The sequence below is a fragment of the Leucoraja erinacea genome, chromosome 7 (genome assembly GCF_028641065.1).
Source record: "Leucoraja erinacea ecotype New England chromosome 7, Leri_hhj_1, whole genome shotgun sequence".
Classification (NCBI taxonomy): domain Eukaryota; kingdom Metazoa; phylum Chordata; class Chondrichthyes; order Rajiformes; family Rajidae; genus Leucoraja; species Leucoraja erinaceus.
In genome coordinates, this window is record NC_073383.1 from 36,217,823 (window position 1) to 36,236,923 (window position 19,101).

The 19,101-nt window shown below is 43.3% G+C and overlaps 1 protein-coding gene across 4 annotated transcripts in view; it reads right to left on the minus strand.

Annotated features, from left to right (window-relative positions):
* The window catches only part of LOC129698887 (receptor tyrosine-protein kinase erbB-4-like), an 804,589-nt gene that overhangs the window by 419,274 nt on the left and 366,214 nt on the right, over positions 1-19,101 (minus strand). For all 4 annotated transcript variants that reach the window (XM_055638279.1, XM_055638280.1, XM_055638278.1 and 1 more), the window contains exon 3: positions 5,466-5,652. In XM_055638279.1, the coding sequence (XP_055494254.1) occupies positions 5,466-5,652 (187 nt within the window). The remainder of the gene's footprint in view (positions 1-5,465; positions 5,653-19,101) is intronic.

Here is a 19,101-nt window from a genome sequence, read left to right on the forward strand (position 1 = left end):
AAGAGAAAGAGCATATTTCCTTCAACAGAAGGATCAAAAACCAGGTGTCAGATCTTAATTGTAATAGATAGAAGGTTTCTCAGGTCAGGTCAGGGTGAGTTCCCCCCGCCACAGGTACCATGTTATCCCATGCTACTTGCTCCATGGTCAGATGGCCGGCGACTAAACAGTCTCCCCCACCTAGTTTGCCAGGTGAGGAGGGGGCTGTGGACCACCAGCAGGACCTGTCAAAAACAAGACCTGTCAAAGGACGGATGATCTTCTAGTGAGCCAATGGCCGTCCACACTTCAGTAGAAGTTGCGATCACTATCGTACATAGCATTGCAAGGAATGATGATAAAGTGCACACATGAAAATCCTATACTTTTGGTGGAAGTCCGCAAGGATTGGATTACAGAGATGTGTTGTGAGTCCGTCACCATTCCCGTTGGAAATCAGCACCACTACGTCGCTAATGTTTTCAACGATGATGAATGAATAAGGATTAGAGCGGAGATGATGAAAAATGATTTTCCCTGGAGGGACAGTGGGGGTGTGGAACTCATTGCCTCAAGGTTAGTAGATTTGCCTATCAAATTTAAGCAGCGCTAGGATGGTTTGTTTAAGATGGTCAGCTCTTTTTTCTCCAACACAGGCATCCTCCTGTGTAATATGTTCTCTTAGAACCCACAGCTGGCTAAGGCATCTGTGGGCTCAACGAGAACATGTCCATTCTCTTAAGTACTCCAAGATACTCCAGTCTTTTGTATCTGTCTTGGGTTTAAACCAGCATCTACAGTTTCTCCCTACACATTTTGCCTGCAAAATCTACTCAAGGTATACCTATTTCGAAGAGGTTCTCCTCCTCTCTCCGACAAGGGTTCTGCATCACTCTCTTTTGCTGCACCCCCTCTGTGATTCCGTCTATATCTCTTGTTCCCCTTTCCCCTGACTCTGAGTCTGAAAAAGGGTCTCAACCTGAAACGTCACCTCTTCCTTTTCTCCAGAGATGTCGACTGACCCGTTGAGTTACTCCATCTTTTTGTGTCTGTCTTTGGTTTAAACCAGCATCTGCAGTTCCTTCCCACACAGCTTTTAGTAGCCCACCTCGGATCTTACCTGGCCCCCTTATTCTGGATTCTCGTACTAAGAGGTATCTGTATGTCCCACAGGATCAGTGAATGATTTCAAGCTCTTCGAGCACTTCCACATCTTTGTAACTCATGTGATATACACCCGAGGCTATCCAACTAGCTTTAAATTTAACCCTCTATCCTCCTGCAGAGAATCTTGCCTCTGGTCACTGATTCTAAGTGTGTGCAGCTTCTACCTACACCTAGGTCTACACATTTGGTTCCACTGAAATCAATGGATCAGGCATGCTCCATCACACATTCAGGCCCAATGACCAAAGATATGTTTATCTTCTGCATGTTCATGGTTTGAACCTGTATTGCAAATACACTGTACCCAAATGTTTTCTTACTGTCTCATGTAATTCCTTGCTGGTTGTTTTGACTGAAAACATGAAGCCATTTGAAGAAACAGTAAAATTGCAGAATAGAGGAAACTCACTCCGAGATTTGGGACATGTATCATCCCACAAAGCCACGATCTCAGCGCTTTGTTTTGTATGGGTAAGACCTACAAGTAGAGGAAGAGGAGAGTGTCCATCTGGTGACCATACTATGTCATGAATTGGATCATAGTCAATCAGTGCCCCACTCCCATGCCGTGGTGTCACATCTTATAGATGTAGCACATAAATAAGCATTCAGTTCCTCGAGTTCATGGTGACCATCAAACAGCCATTTACGATAATACCACACAAATCCCATTTTAGTCTCCCCACATTCCCTTAACTCTCTACCTCAGGGGTGGCACAGTGGCACAGCGGTAGAGTTGCTGCCTTACAACGCCAGGGACCCGGTTTCAATCCTGACAATGGGTGCTGTCTGTATGGAGTTTGTACGTTCTCCCCGTGACCGTGTGGATTTTCTCCGGGTGCTCCGGTTTCCTCCCACACTCCAAAGGCGTACAGGGTTATAGATTAATTGGCTTCGGTAAAATTGTAAATTGACCCTAGCGTGTAGGATAATGTTAGTGTAAGTGGATCACTGGTTGGCTTGGACTTGGTGGGCCGAAGGGCCTGTTTTCGCAATAAACCTTTAAGGTGCTTATTAGTACCTTTAAACTAAACTATTTAAAAAAAATCTTTCAAATGAGGATATATTTTCCCAATTCACCATCAACAGCTGTTATGATCTACACCAAAGACATAATTATACACAATTATAGTGGACAATTAACCTACCAACCTCTACATCTTTGGGATATGGGAACAAACTCACAGTCACATGGAGAACATGCATAATTCAGACAGAGCGAGGATTGAATCTGTGTCCCTGGTTCTGTGAGGCAACATTACTACTTTGTGCACGAGAGTAGTGCCTGCTATTATCTCTTAATACCCCTGAACTGGAGAAAACAGTCATCAGTCTACAATCAGTCTAAAATTATTAAATGTGCCAGCATCTACAGTACTGCAGGGTTTATGTTTCTATCAGCTTTCACATGAGGAGCTTCACAATTTCATCATCAATAGCTCTCACGATCTCTTGTCTCCTGGTCCCAGGCCCTCCCAACAGTCCAAAAATGTTTCTCTTCCACTTTACCCGTTTCTTTTAAAATCCTAAACACCTTGATCCTTGACAACCTAATCTATGAATGGGAAGCTACACCTGGTCTAAGGTGCTTTATTCCAACTCCTGGAGTCCTGCTAACTGTGTGGTAAATATGTGCAGAGTTTCTTCCAAAGATTATCTTTTTTCTGAGTCATAGTGCGCTGTACTGCATTCTAAATGCGATCCACATCCACTGTTTGCTTTCATACATCAAATGTTCTTCCCCGTTATAATACTTGGTATACATTTTCAGTTATTCTTAGATGTATTTGAATCTAACCGCAACATTTTACGGTTGGTGCATATCGACATCTATATAATCGCTAGATACAAATTACTCCACCACTTAAACATCAAAATATTATTCAGAGATATCCCTTTGGGTTTAAAACAAATGACCTGCTTACCCAGATTTAAACCTATCTGCCACAGTTTTGCCCATGCACTTAATCTTGCAATGCCTTGTATATTTTCACAAACCTTGTTATATCACCAATCTTCATGCATTGACACACTTAGATCAATTTTTGCAAAGTATATTATTATTCATGACAAAAGCAGAGATTAGTTTTATTTTACATTGCTGAGTAATCTGCAGCTTGAGGTTGTCAGCTGCTATCTTTGACATAACTGGGCACTGTCTCAGGAAGCCCATTCACCTTCCCATCCATCTACACAAGGGGCTTGTCAAAATTCAGCACCCTCACACACAACTGGTGTATTTAATGTTACTGATCCTAATGTGATAATCTTCAGAGTGTAAAGGTTTCTTGTAGCAACACCTGTAGGGAGTGTGGCTAAATATATAGACATTAATGGATCAGGGCCACATTCTCAGACACTGACCAGAAGTGTTATGGGCCTGTCCCAGTTACGCAACTTTTTCGGCGACTACCGGCACTCGTCATAAGTCTTTGCAGGTCGCTGAAAATGTTCAACATGTTGAAAATTCAGCGGTGACCAGAAAGATGCTACAACTCTTTGGGCGACTGAGGAGACTACTCACAACCATACAGGCGAAACCCTGGTGACATGTCGCAGGGTGAAGCCTGTATGGTTGTGAATAGTCACCCAAAGAGTCGTACCTTGTTCTGGTCGCCGCTGGATTTTCAACGTTGAAAATTTTCAGTGACCTATGACGCCGAATACAAACATAAATATTTGTAATATCATTGTAAAATAGTCTCCTTACATCTCCTTACATCTGTTCTCAGATTCTTTAGAAATACTAATAATCAAAAAGTGGCGAGACATTGAAAATCCATTGGAAAGATGGCTGGAGGACTTGTTTGTTTGCACATGACATTTTCTAGCAGCGTGGAGCCTGTTTAATTTGAGCAGAGGGCAGATGCTGAAAACTTTAACGTTTGCAATCACTGCCTAAAATATACTGCATTGTGAATGTCTAAGTGTTGAAACAGATTTTCACTCTTAATACTCGACATATGAACACTGCTGTCTCATTGTCACCCCACCGAAGTAAAAACTACAGCCCTATTGTAACTATTGAGGGTTCTGTGTTTGATCATCTGGAACGTAATTCAGAAATGATAACATGGACAATTATTGAAACAGCAGGCAAAGGTACTAGGTCGGAGAAGGGAAAGAACTGAAAGCCTAATATTTAATCCAGATGAGGAGACGTGTGGAACTTAATCTTCACAAAGGGGAAGTCACTGTAATTACAGTTGCTTATTAAAAGTGTCATTTTACTTCAGTGGTGTTACCTCTCAGCTCCAGCAGTTAGCACTACAGTTAGGAAGGGTGGCCTGCTCAGTCATCAAGATTTTGTTGGATTGTCAGCAGATTAATTCCCAGGATGGTCATAAGCATATACTGCTCATAACAGGAGGAGTAGAGTGAAAGAGAAGTATATCCCATGTTCAGATGATATATACAGTCCCCGCAATCTCTCAATCTCAACTAAAGGTATTTCAGCACAGAATAATGAATTTGGGTGATTTTTGTCATTTACTGAAAGTCCGTGTTCAGGACCTCTGCTCGGTGGTAGTAATCCAATTATAAATGAGGGAGACACCAGTTTAATGCCCAAGTGAGGTATGGAAATGGAGCAAGGTCTCTGTCAACAGGAGGCACAGTGAAATAGCATTGCATGCAGCCCACATGACCATAGCTGCTTGTTCTGCCCTGGTGATTCTGTCCTCCAGCTATCAGCAATTTCTTCACCCAGCTGATGGTACGTGTTTGAAATTCCCGGTTCGAGAGGGCCATGGACATTTAATCGTTGAGTGGGTTCAAGGCAGTGATTAATACATTTCTGGATATTACAGAAATCGTAAGCCATGAGGTTAGTGGACTAAAGTAGCTCTGAGGTAAAACGTCAGCCATGATTATAGCAAATGGAAGAGTAAGTGTGAGGGATCTATTATCTTACACCTGCTTCTATTTCATATATCGTATGTATTTACTGTATTTCTTCCTTTTGACTTGACAAATACCCTTCTTGATCTCCTCTGTTGAATCTCCTTCCACTTTACTTTCCATATAATCAAAGTTTCTCGCACCAACCCAGTAAAGCGCTTCTGTGTTCTCTCCAAACTTGAATTTTTCGTAGAGAGTGGTGCCTAGAATTGGACCCTGCACCAGCTGAGTCCTCACTATTGCTTTATATATGTATTGCACTCTATTCCTGCTGATTCTTTATTTAAAGCCATTTAAAGTTGTCTAGACCCATGGCTCATTCTGAAAGTTGTATCCGACAAGTGAACTGAATCAAAGCTCGGAGTTTCACTCTAAAGGCAGAGCAGTATAAATCTCTGACATCTGTCAACGAATCTTACCTGTCATGTTTTGCAGGCCCAGCTGCCTCAATCCAAATGTTCCATCTTTCTTGTAGTTCAGCAGAATAGTCAGCGCGTATCTCTCCTCATACAACTTTGTTCCTCGAATAATTCTCAGATTTTCCAGCGGCAGATATTCAAACTGGTTCAGAGCAGCCAGGATATATCCGGTGACCTCTCGAATGGACTGAAGATTCAAAGAAAAACATACACAAAGTGGGGTTAGAAAATCATCCAACACTACTATTATCTTTTGCAAATCGCACACTAATAATAATGGGATGGGAGCTGAAGAGTGCCACCAGCTCTGCCTGAGTGCCAGTCTCCTGAAAATGGGTAACACAGATAATATAGTTGCTGCTTCACAATTGGGTTTGATACTGAGCACCGAAGATGTCTGTGTTGAGTTTGCTCGTTCTCACTGTGACCGTGTGAGTTTCCCCAAGATGCTCCAGTTTCCCTCCACATCCCAGGATGTGTGGGTGAGTGAGTTAATTTGCTTTTGTAAATTGCCACCAGTGGACATTAATGGGAAAATAGAACTGAAGGGGTGTGCGAGAGAGAATAATTTGTAGAAATACAGGGCAATAAAGGAAGGAGGAGGAAAGGGTTTAATGGGATTGCCCCCCGATAGCCGGCATGGACTGATGGACTGAATGGCCTCTTTCTCTGGTATAAGAAAATAATTTCCAGCACAAAAATTACAAGCACACAGTGGATCTCAGCTGGTTGCTCACACTATGGGGGTGCTGAATTGGGGGGCAGTTGGGGGTAGGAGAGGTGACAGAATGGAGGAAAATCTGCCCCTACTGGTTTAGATCATTGTTGCAATTGTGTGTGTGTGTGTGTGGAATGCATTTGCGCATGTTCGTAGGTTTGTGTGTGTGCATGTGCATTTGTGTTGCATGGGTGATTGTGTGTGTGGTGGGGTGTGTGTGTGTGTGTGTGCGCGCCTGTGTGTGCGCGCCTGTGTGTGTGTGTGTGCCTGTGTGTGTGTGCCTGTGTGTGTGTGTGTGTGTGTGTGTGTGTGTGTGTGTGTGTGTGTGTGCGCGCGTGTGTGTGTGCGCCTGTGTGTGTGTGTGTGTGCCTGTGTGCCTGTGTGTGTGTGTGCGCCTGTGTGTGCGCCTGTGTGTGCGCCTGTGTGTGTGACTGTGTGTGTGACTGTGTGTGTGTGTCTGTGTGTGTGTCTGTGTGTATGTGTGCCTGTGTCTATCTGTGTTCTGTTAATGTTGTCCAGGGATAGGATCAGCTGTGAAGTGCTAGCAGGTGGTTTCCCCGAGGCTGAATGGCCATGTGTGGATGAAGTGCTGCAGAAACATAGACAATTTGCAGACAATGCTAATGCAAAGTCACTGGCTCGGACAGGAGAGGGGAGGGAAGATAAATGAGAGGTGGAAAGCTGTGAGAGGGGAGGAGGAAGCAGAGGGTGAAAGTTTCTCAAGGGGCAGCAAATGGTCAATATTTTTGTCCAATTTATTCTCATGTCAACAGCATGGGAGTGTATGAAATTCCTTTCGACAAACAGCAGCAAAATGGTCTACAGTGCTTTCTGACCCTTCACTCTGACTTCAAATGCTGCAGAGCTCATGTCAGCTATCAAGGGAGCAATTGTACATCTGTCTGCATTCCATCTCCAAGACACGGTTACCCTTTAACAGGTGACTGCCCGCCTCAGTATTTGTCATCATCAGGTGACAATTCATGGACTTTAAAAAATTGTGGTAGATTCTGTGGTCAATTTCAGTAGAGAGCGCAGCGCTGGAGTGTTGTGAATCGGGTAGTGTGGATGGACGTGATATTGCTGGGATGGGAATGTATTGGTGAACTGATTCGGCTTAATCCCAGTCTCAGTGACTTCCTGCCACCAAAGTCTGTGGTCACTGTCGATCGTCATGCCAGCTGTAGAGGAAAACACAACTTCCGAGTTCCCCATTGACCATTTAGTAAATTTTCTTGTTTAAAAGGAAAATAAAAAGTTCTTACAATAACATGACTGTCATAATATGACTTGGCATAGAAGATTCCTGTCTTATATTCTGCATTTTAAAACCTGCTCATGCCTTCTGTTGTACATGAAGAATGGAAAGATGCAGGTTATAATCCACATAAAACTGCTCAGCAACATCCATGGTTATACAGTAGGTTAACGGCAACCCAAGGCTTTTTTATTTCTATGGGCTGGCCATTGTTGCAGTGCAGGAAAATGATTAGTGCACAGGGAGCTCACACTCACAGCAAACAAACAAATAATATTTCTGTAAACATTTAGTTTTTGGGTCCTGGAGTAGGATGACGCCACAGTCTTCTGGAACACCACCACCCAGAGTCACACACTGGGACCGGGATGGAGAAATCTGCCATGATTAAGGGAACATTGTGCAAAACCTAATTCTTACTTTTTTCAACTGAGTAATTACATAGAACAAATACAAATTAGGGCTATGATAGTCTCACTGATTTCTCTAACCACAACATAAGAAATTAAGACAAGATTTGGCTTTTGGCTGAATTTTTTCATCAGCTCCACGTTCCTGCCCTCTCACCGGATCTCTTGAAACATCTATTGATCTCAGTCTTGAATAAGCTGATCATTGGAAGCTGAAAGGTTGTTCAGACTCTTTAAAATGGTGAAAGGTTTAGTCAGAGCAAATAAAGGTAGACTGTTTGCAGTGGCTGAAGAGCCGACTGCTTGAGGGCAGAGTTTCAAGGCAATTAGCACAAGAACGGAAGTGCCAAGAGAAAACACTGCTTTGCTAACCACGAGGGTTGCTAGGATTTGAAAGTCACTGACTGCTAAGAAAGTTCATGCACATTCAATAACAGACTTCAATAACAAAATGTGAGTTTGTATTAATGTGTCAAAGATGTTGAGTGAAAGAGGAAATGCAAATGCTGTACTTTAGCTTGTTCTGTAACATAAACTGAGCAAAGGGACATACCTGCCAAGGAGTAAAGGCAGGTACAAAACCTGGCTTCAGGATGGGTGTAAAGGAGGGTAATCTTTTCTCCACCGAATGATAATCCATAAATGCATGAAGTAATGTACGCCTTTTCTTATAAGAAGACCCTCCAAAAGCCAGCAAATTAAAATTCCTGTACAGAAACCTGCTGCTGTTTTATTACAGTGCTCTTTAATGCAGAGTGCAGCTGATAGCCGGGTTGACTTCAGAGTGGGGTTGCAGAGGCAGGACAATCCATTTGGATGCTGCTCTGCAAGGGTCTTTGTGTGATTTAGTTTTAATTCTAGGGCTGGCCAGTAGACTGAATAATATATCATGGATTCCAGTGGCTTCCAGCTGAACGGTTGACAATACGAGGGTGGTTAACAAAAGATCAGTCTACATGTAGTGGACTTCCTTACGAGCATCTTACCCAGAATGTTAAAAAATACACATTCAGAAGATTTTATTACAAATGTGATTTGCTTCCATTAACTGTCACTTAGTGCAAATCAGAAAAAAAGGTGCAGGTGCTGGAAATCTGAAATGAAAACAGAAAAGCTGAAAACACTCTGCAAGTCACTCATGTGGGATCTGTGGAGAGAGAAGCAGTCAAAGGTCCAGCTTGAAGACCTTTACCCAGAACTGGGAAAGAGAAATACTACCGTCAAATCCATTATCGCCCTGATTCAGTAGGCCTGAACTTTGACCCAAGCACACGTTAGTCATTTGCCTGGAGGATGAGTGCCAGCTGAAAGTGGATGGAGTTAGAGTTAAGGGCCTGTTCCACAGCGGACGGCCGGCAACGGTCAAGTTTGCGGCACTCGCCTGAAAAACCGGGACCTGGAACGACGAGTGAGCACACACACACACACACACACCACACACACACACACACACACACACACACACACACACACACACACACACACACACACACACACACACACACACACACACACACACACACACACACACACACACACACACACACACACACACACTAAACGCGGGGGCCAGGAAAAGCGGAGGAGTGCTGTCTGAAATTGACGTTGCAAAGCCAAGATGATACAGACACACACCCCGACGAACAGGAAGGTTAAGATGGCTAGCACAGTGTACGGTAAGTCCTTTAAAAGAGGGGGGGGGAGAAGAGGGGGGAGAAGAGGAGGGAGAAGAGGGGGGAGAGAGGGGGGGAGAGAAGGAGTGGAGACACTTTTAAGAAGCCAGATAACTTTTAATAAGCCAGAGATACACAGCTGAGAAATTTAGCGGGCATTTAACATTACCAGTCGGTTATCCTTGGTTCTGAAAACTCGTGCTTACGTATTTTCCCCCCCAATAAGCCAATGAAAATGACCGATCAGCAAAGGCGATGAACTAAAACCACCTACAACTAGCTCGACTACCTATAACTACATGGCGACCCCACTACAACTGCACCTACGACCACAAAAGTATTGATTTTCTCCATGGCAACCAATTTTTGATTTTCAACATGTTGAAAGATTTGCGGCGACCATACTGAGGCCATGACTAGTTCCCAGAATGCGGGAACTCCTCGCGACCATGAAGGAGACTCACCAGAGCCACCAACGAACATGTGGCGATCATATGGCGAGCGCAGGCCTTTCAGCCCATTGAATCTGTGCTGACCGTTCACCACCCATCTATACTACATCTTATTCTCCCCACATTCTCATCAAATTTCACCCTTACCCACAAACTAGAACCAATTTACAGAGGTCAATTAACCCACTAACCCACACATCTTTGGGATATGAAAGAAACAGGAGTCCCTAGGGAAACCCACACAGTCACAGAGAGAACATGCAAAGTTCACATAGTGAGGATCCGAGGTCAGGATTGAACTCAGGTCTCCAGAGCTGTGAAGCGGCAACATTACTCGCTGTGCCACCTTGGGTTTTAGATTCCTGGGGCGCTGGACAGTGATGAGTGTTGAGGGGAGGGGAAAGAGAGGCTGGCCCAGTTCCTGATGGATGGGATTTCAGTAGCAAATGCGTACCCCAGATTGAGTGCTATGCATGGCTGATACATAATGAATGTGCAATTTTCCCTCATCCACTTTATAGGCCATGGTATCTGTGAACAGGTGTATCCCACTCTGGGAACTACAAAAGACCCCAATTTGTAGTTTTGTGGTGTCAAAGAGAGATACATCACAGAAACAGTCCTACAGGCCCATTGATTCCACACTGATCATCAACCACCCATTTTTGCTCCATATCTGTCATCAACAAGGAAGGATGTCAACAAAATAGAGAGAGTACAGAGGAGATTTACTAGAATGTTGCCTGGGTTTCAACAACTAAGTTACAGAGATAGGTTGAATAAGTTAGGTCTTTATTCTCTGGAGCGCAGAAGGTTAAGGGGGAACCTGATAGAGGTCTTTAAAATGATGAGAGGGATAGACAGAGTTGATGTGGACAAGCTTTTCCCTTTGAGAATAGGGAAGATTCAAACAAGAGGACATGACTTCAGAATTAAGGGACAGAAGTTTAGGGGTAATATGAGGGGGAACTTCTTTACTCAGAGAGTGGTAGCGGTGTGGAATGAGCTTCCAGTGGAAGTGGTGGAGGCAGGTTCATTGGTATCATTTAAAAATAAATTGGATAGGCATATGGATGAGAAGGGAATGGAGGGTTATGGTATGAGTGCAGGCAGGTGGGACTAAGGGGAACAAAATTTGTTCGGCACGGACTTGTAGGGCCGAGATGGCCTGTTTCCGTGCTGTAATTGTTATATGGTTATTATATGGTTAACTCTCCACACATCCTGTCACTCATCCAAGCAATATTTAGTGTACATGCTAGTTAAGGTGGCTAATTATCCTACCAAGCTGCACATTTTTGTGATGTGGTTGGAAACCGAGCACACAGAAGTCACATGGAAAATACGCTAACTCTGTACAGATAGCACCAGATTGAACCCAGGCCTCTGATGTTGTCAGGCAGTGGCCTGATTTGAGATTGCACCCATTTTTTATGTACAATTGTGCAAAGCACATGATCCCGGGCAAAATCTGCCATGCATGCACACACTTCCTGCTGAAATCCTAATGAATAAAGGTGGGCCCAGCATAAGCAAGACTGGAGGAAAGTATTACTAAGGCCTGGACTACTGGAGATTGACGTTTTTGTGAATTGACCTGTTATCAACTTATTATCTGAGGAACTCGACATCTGCAGGTATTGCTGTGCCTGCTCAGCGGTAACACCACCTAAAACCAGGTCTGCCCAGAGAGTGCCTAAGGTGAGGAATCCCTCATTATAATCACATTTTCACAAGGAGTTATAACTGCGTAATGTCAGGCCCATTGAAAAACATTGTTTTCTGATGGTGCCCCCATGATCAGAATCCACAAGCACCTAGTGGATCAAAAGAACTAATCAATCAGTCACCCACACATCAGTCTGAAGCTTGCGAAGGCAAAGCATTGAAAACGGAAGCAGCGCAGGTCAGACATGGCTCAGTGTCCCCTGCATTAAATGATAGCTCCACTCCTGCCTTCCTGTGCCAGAGATGGAAAACAGACCTGCTGTTCCTCCATAACAAAAGGATAAATGGTAATCTCCTCACTTTGCACACCTGGAAATGCTGTCATTTACCGTGTGAATATAAGCAACCCGCATTATTAAACCGAGATGGCATTTTAAAGCTCATCTGTCATTCACGGCAAATTCTGCAAATTGCAGGTCTTCAGCTCAGGGGACCACTTCTGTGCATCAACCATTATTGAAATAATTCAACCGGCTTATGCCAACAAATATGGTAAATAACCAGGGCATTATTTAATGAGAACCCCACAGTCACAATAAATGGAATGTGCAGCAGGTCATATGTACAGCGGAGGAGCGGAGAATGGAAGGTATCCCCTCATGGCAGCAGTTGGTTATTAGCTAATAAAGTTAGGTCAGACAAATTGAAGAGGGTCTCGTAATGTTGTCACTTTGACATGTTGCTAGGACGGATGGGAATGAAGGGCCAGTGCTGGTAGGAGAAAGTTTAATTATCAATCATATTAATGTCAAAGCACGATTCATTCCTAATCCTTAAACATATCGTGACAACCTTTGCATATCAGTAAGCAAATCCTAGGCTCTTAGACATAATCCAGAACCTTTGGCACAGGCATTGGAGCAGTATTAAGTAATTGCTGTAATATTGGAGGCATTGTTTACAATAAGACATTATACCAAGGCCCAGTTTGACTTCTTGGTAAAAGATCTTGGTCCCATTTGGGAGACTGGTCCAATAATTATACATCAACTAAGACTGTGAAATGACAGGCGTTCCTGGCAGCTTGCTGTGTAGAAATGAGCAGCAGAGTACCTGTACTTATAAAACACTTCACAGGCTGTGAAAAGCCTCAGTGCATCCTGAGAATTAATAGAAACACTCCAAATGACGTATGAATAAGGAGAGCCTGCTTCCACTGGCAATAAGATTGCATCCAGGGGACGGAGATTGAAGGTAAATGTCACAAAGACAAATTACAAAATTGCATTGTTTGTAACAAATGAATTATTCAGATCTGGACGGGTGCTCCCTGCAATCACCCTCAAAAGGAATGTGGGTAAACATATGCAAAGGAAATGTTTACAGGGCTCCACGGAAAGACAAAAGGAGTTAGACCCTCAGAATCATTCAGCATGGAAACAGACACTTTGGCCCAGTTCATCCATGCCAACCAAGATACCTCATCCAAGCTAGTCCCTGTTTATTCACATTTGGCTTTAATCCTTCCTGTACATCTACCTGTCCAAATGTCTTTTAATTGTTGTTATTGTACCTGCTTCAGTCACTTCTTCTGGCAACTTGTTCCATATATCTACTACTCTCTGTGTGAAAATGTTTCCCCTCAAGTTCCTATTAAATCTTTCCCCTCTCACCTTAAACCTGTGCCCTCTAGTTCTTGATTACTCTACACTGGGAAAATAATTCTGTGCATTCACTCTATTCTCCTTATGATTTTATGCACCATAAGATCACCCTTCAACCTCCTCCTCCTCTCCAAGTCATAAAGTCTTAGCTTGTCCATCCTCTCCAAGTATCCCATGCCCTCGAGTCCTGGCAACCCCCATATATCTTATCTGCATCTTTTCCAGTTAAATGCAATTTTTCCTATAACAGGGTGACTAAACCTGAACACAATTCTCTATATGTGGTCTTGTACAACTCAGTTAATCTTGATGTTGAGATAATGGCACCAACTAACAGAGCACCCATCGCTATTGCTTTCTATAACTGGATAATTAACCCATAGCACTAACATATTGTTTCATATTTCACATTTGCTTTTGACATGGAGGGAGGGCATTCAGATCATCAAGTCACTTCCTGCACCCCATCAATCCTGTGTTGTCACTTTTGACCCTTCAACCAATTCACTCTCCATACCCATTTATGCCCCCCAATTCTCCACATCCATTACACTCAATCATGGACAATTAATTGTCTAGCATGTATCAGGAAACTGGCATACCCAGAGAAATCTCACGTGGTCACAGGGAGAAGCAGCGTGCCCTGCATCATTGGGAGTTGAAGTCATGATTGAATCCAATGGGCAGCGACAGCACCCACTGGTTAATTCAGCAGCACTGTACCAATCCAACAGAGGTGTGTAAAACTGAATGCAAGGAAATCACCAAGAATCTGTGTCATTCAGCCCTGAAGGAGATCAGTGTTCAACCACCTTTATCATAGAGGCATTGAACCCAGAAACAGGCCACTATACTCATGTTGACCATCAACTCATCTACACTAATCCTATTTACCAGCACTTGGCCCATAAACTTATATGCACTGACAATTCAAGCGCTTGTCTAGATACCTATTTCTCAACTTTTCATAGCCTCCTGGCACCATATTTCTTGTGATTCATGAATAAAGAGCATACTTGAGCAAACGGGTATTGGGAAAGGTCTAGAGTCACATGGCTCAATCCCAACCTCAGCATGATGCAGTATAGAGATTTCACAACCTCTGTTGATTACATCAGTCAGCCACACCTCAGCTTTGACAGGTGAGCAACATTCAGGTCAGGTCAGATCTGTTGGGATTGTTCATGTAAATCTAGACATTCTACTTATGGAAAGGATCCCTAATCAGCCAACTCAAAATCCACCAAACCAGAATGGGAGCATTTTCAATTTCAAGGGATTGTATCAGCCATAGAGGAAGTCACCTGTCCTGGTGTCTGGGTCCACTGCGACTTGTTTAAGATTGGTTTAGTTTAGTTGTACAGTGTGGAAACACGCCCTTCTGCCCACTGAGTCTGTGCTGACCAGCGATTCCCACACACTAACACTATCCTACACACACTAGAGACAATGTTACAATTATACCAAGCTAATTTCCTAGAGATCTGTACGTCTTTGGAGTGTGTGAAGAAACACAGAGAAAACCCACGCAGGTCATGGGAAGAATGTACAAATTCCGTACAGACAGCGCTCAAAGTCAGGATCAAACCCAGGGCTCTGGTGCTGCCAGGAGGCAACTCTACTGCTGCCCCTGTGTTGGGAGGAAATCATGTGCTTGCCCCAGTTTGGAACTGATTTGTGAGCTCTTGTCAGTGATTACTTGTTGCCCATAATGCTCTGCCATGACTTCAACAAGCAGCACCATGTACCCAGGGGATAAAACGTGGCATTCAATTTATAGCTCCTGCACTTCACTACTCAATTTTCTTAAATTCATGGATCTTGTCAAATGGCCAAGTCCTTCCTTTACCTTGGCCTCATCAATCCTCTTGGTGATCTTTAAAAAAACTGCATCACATTTGAAAGACAATCTCCCACACAGAAAAGGCCTTTCGGCTCGAAGGGCTGAATGGCCTGCTCCTGCACCTATTTTCTATGTTTCTATGAAAGCTATGCTGGCTATCCTGAATCAGTCTGTGCCTATCCCCTAAATACTGGTACATCCTGTCTATAACAATCTCCCCAACCACTATCCCACCACTGACGTCAGGCTCACCAGCCTGAAGTTTCCTGGCTTGTCTTTGCTGCCCTTCTGAAGTAACGGTGCAACCTTGTCCAGCCTCCAATCTTATCAAATGTCAGCTGAGCCTAATGACAATATAAATGTCTTTTCAAGGGCCTCTGACATTTCCTCCTAAAGGGCCTGTCCCAGTTTCATGAATTAATTCACAACCTTTTTTACTCGCGATCATTTTTCATCAGGCTAGAAAAATGCCCCGACCTACTTGATGCCACGAGTACCTACGACTAGCATCACATAGAAACATAGAAACATAGAAATTAGGTGCAGGAGTAGGCCATTCGGCCCTTCAAGCCTGCACCGCCATTCAATATGATCATGGCTGATCATCCAACTCAGTATCCCGTACCTGCCTTCTCTCCATACCCCCTGATCCTCTTAGCCACAAGGGCCACATCTAACTCCCTCTTAAATATATCACGGCCTGCTACGACTTACCTACGACCTCATGATGACCATGCTGTGTGTATGAGTCAAGGGCAAACTCAGCAGAGGTCGTGAATTAGGTCGTGAAAGTGGGACAGGCCCTTTAGCTTTCCACATGATCTGAAGATGTACTTGCTCTGGCACTGGGGTTTTATCCAACTTAATTCACTTCAAAACCATCAATACATCATAATTGGTAATTCATAAATGATCTAAGACAACACAACTCCTATGCCTGAATTCCATACCTTCCATATTCTCAGTAAAAATAGATGAGCAGTATTCATTTAATATCTCTCCCATTATCAGCAGCCAGTTCACTGTTCCAATCGGCAACCAGTTCACTGCTCCAAGCAGCAACCAGTTCACTGCTCCAAGTAGCAACCAGTTCACTGCTCCAAGCAGCAACCAGTTCCCTAACTTTGTTCTGCATGCATGTTGGTCATTGAGGTTACTGAAGAATTTCCATTCATCCTGGATATTACCACCACCAGTGGGAGGCTTGTTGAGAGGGGAAGTGAAGTATTGCAATGAGAAAGATTCAGAAGAAGGTTCAGTTAATTGTTCTAACTTCCTGAACTCCCAAGGGCATTAATAAAGACTCCCAGGGAGTGGCACCTGCTCTTTGATAGGATCTTGCAGAAGTTGAAGATAAATCCCGTCGCAGACGATACAGTAGTTGTTCAATGTTTGAGCAATAAAATACCCCCAGTCTAGTTGTATTCTTATATTACAATTTGGTGTGAATGTTATCATAATTAATATCAGTCATTTGTGAAGACTTGGAATTAAAATAAAGTCTGATCAGAAACATCAACCGATCTCACATCCTATCCGCTTGCAATCTTTGGTATAAAGGTTCATTGACCAATGTGCAATCAGGATTAATTTAGGAACTGGTTGCCAATTGGGCCAATGAACTGGTTGCTGATTGGGCCAATGAACTGGTTGCTGATTGGACCAAGTAACTGGTTGCCAATTGGGCCAAGGGATTGTTTGCTGATCAGACTGGGGAAGCAGTTGCTCATGGGACTAGGGAACTGTTTGTTGATATGGACAAGGAACTGGTTGCTGACTGGGCAGGGTGATCTGGTTGGACACGTAGAGAAAATATGGGATGATGTTTCTGAAACATTTATGATTATGTCTCTGAAGGTTTATGTATGGGAGTGCTTATGAGTGAATAGCAGACATTTTGGGAAGTTGAAAAACTGTAGCAGTGATAGATTGTAAATGGAAGAAAGGGCTTTAGTGTTCACAGCAAGTAATTGCTATTAAAAAAATGGTGACACAAGTCTGAAGTTAAAATTGTCTTTAGTGTGGAATGTAATGGGCTGATAATAGAGGTGTTATTTATAGCAGCTGCTCAGGGTGATCAAGAAAGAAAAGAGGGCAAAAAATATACTGCTACTTGTCTGTCCTGGAGAGATCAATTAACTTCTGGAGCTCTGGGAGTGAAGAGTTGGCACACGGCCAGTATCACTTCCTTACACTAGGCACAAGTGATATTTCAGGCAGGTTTCCTGCTCGGCCATTCGCTAGTCTACAGATAAGATTCTGTTCAATGGTAACCATTTACCTGATCAATCAATGGTCCTGTGTTTGGTGTTCTCTGTCAGCCATTTCTACAACAAATATGCTAAGATAACACAAGACAGATTGTGGGACAGTATGAATCCGGTTTATATTGATCTGTACACCAAGAAATCCTGTATGCCGATATTAACTGATCTCTCCCTCAGCTATTGAATGAGCTTCTGCACAGTAACCATTCCCACTGTTTCATCCAATTCTTGTTTGGCTTTCCTAGCATTTCCAGCAGGAAAAATCAATGGGAAGCTCTCCTCCAAGCTGAGTATTCCTTCACCCTCTGGGATTTGTGCCTTCAGCTGCCTGCGTTCTAAGCTTCAACCACCCTTTGGCAACCTCTCTGCCTCCTCATTGGTCTCCTGGAAACGGTCACCATAGGTTGAAAGATTGGCAGACTCGAGGCGGGGCAGATATTTCCCCTGGCTGGGATGTTCCAGGGCCAGGAATCACGGTCTAAAAATAAAGCTTTGGCCAGTCAGCATTCAAATAAGAACAAATGTTTTCACCCGGGAACAGGGAATCATCAGAATTCATTACCTAAAATGCCTGTGGGGCTCATTCACAGCACATTCAATACAAGGATCAATAAATTTTTAGATACTAAGAAAATTAAGCCGTATGGAGCTAATGCCGGAAAGTGGTGCTGATTTTGTTGAATGTGGAATCAAGCACAAGGGGCATTCTGGCCTCTGCTTGTTTCAATTTCACAGGTCCTTCAAAGTACCTCTTAAAACTGTTCACTTTGACTGAGCTCTTTGGTGACATCCCATATATTTCCCACTTGGCTCAGAGTCAAATTTTGTTTGTAATCGCTGCAGTAAAGTGCTTTGGGACATGCCTTCTCACATTGAAGGTATTATATAAATGCGTTATTGTAGCAGTCAGACAGTGGGAGATCAAGGGAATGGCAATGATTCTGTGGCGGAAGTCAAGAAAAGGGACGGGAGAGAAAAAAGTGAGAAGAGCCATTTTCTATTCTTTTTGGTTTAGCATTGAGCTACCTCCAGCTTGCTGGTCATTATAAAATTCTCATTATTCACTGCCCCTGCTCCTTTCAGGAAGTTGGTTACCAGAATTTAAAGCAGTCTGAAAGACTATTCAGTTTTGCTCGAGTGCCAAATTATTTGTCCTATCTGTCCCAGCAGTCCTCATTCGCAGAAAGGGTCAACCCGAATGTGACACCAAGTCAAACGGTCCCTGACAAGGAAAGGAAAGAATAATGACCCATGGTCACAGGGAATGAAAACCCACAGAGAATTAAAAGAAGTGGTTTAAATAGCTGCCTCTTGCTCACAATCAGCTTCAATCAGAAAATTTAGGTTAGGGAAACACAGCACTGAAGAGCCTTTCATTTCCTCTCATGTCCACCTCAGCTCCCCCCTCACTCCATGTTCCTTCCCTGAATCTTGATATTGAAATGCAGTTACATCAAATAAAAACAAGTCACACTTTGTTAGAAATCCATTCACTCATTACGCAGCCCCTAGAGTGAAGTCCCCGCAGCCAATAATTCGGAGCTTCTGTGAAAATTAATTCTTGCCGGAAATTATTCTGTATTTACATTTTATAAACAATTTCACACAGTAAGAAAATAAAATGCTGGAGTCTTTTTTCAGTGCCATAAAATACACGCATTACAGACTGCTAAAACACACTTA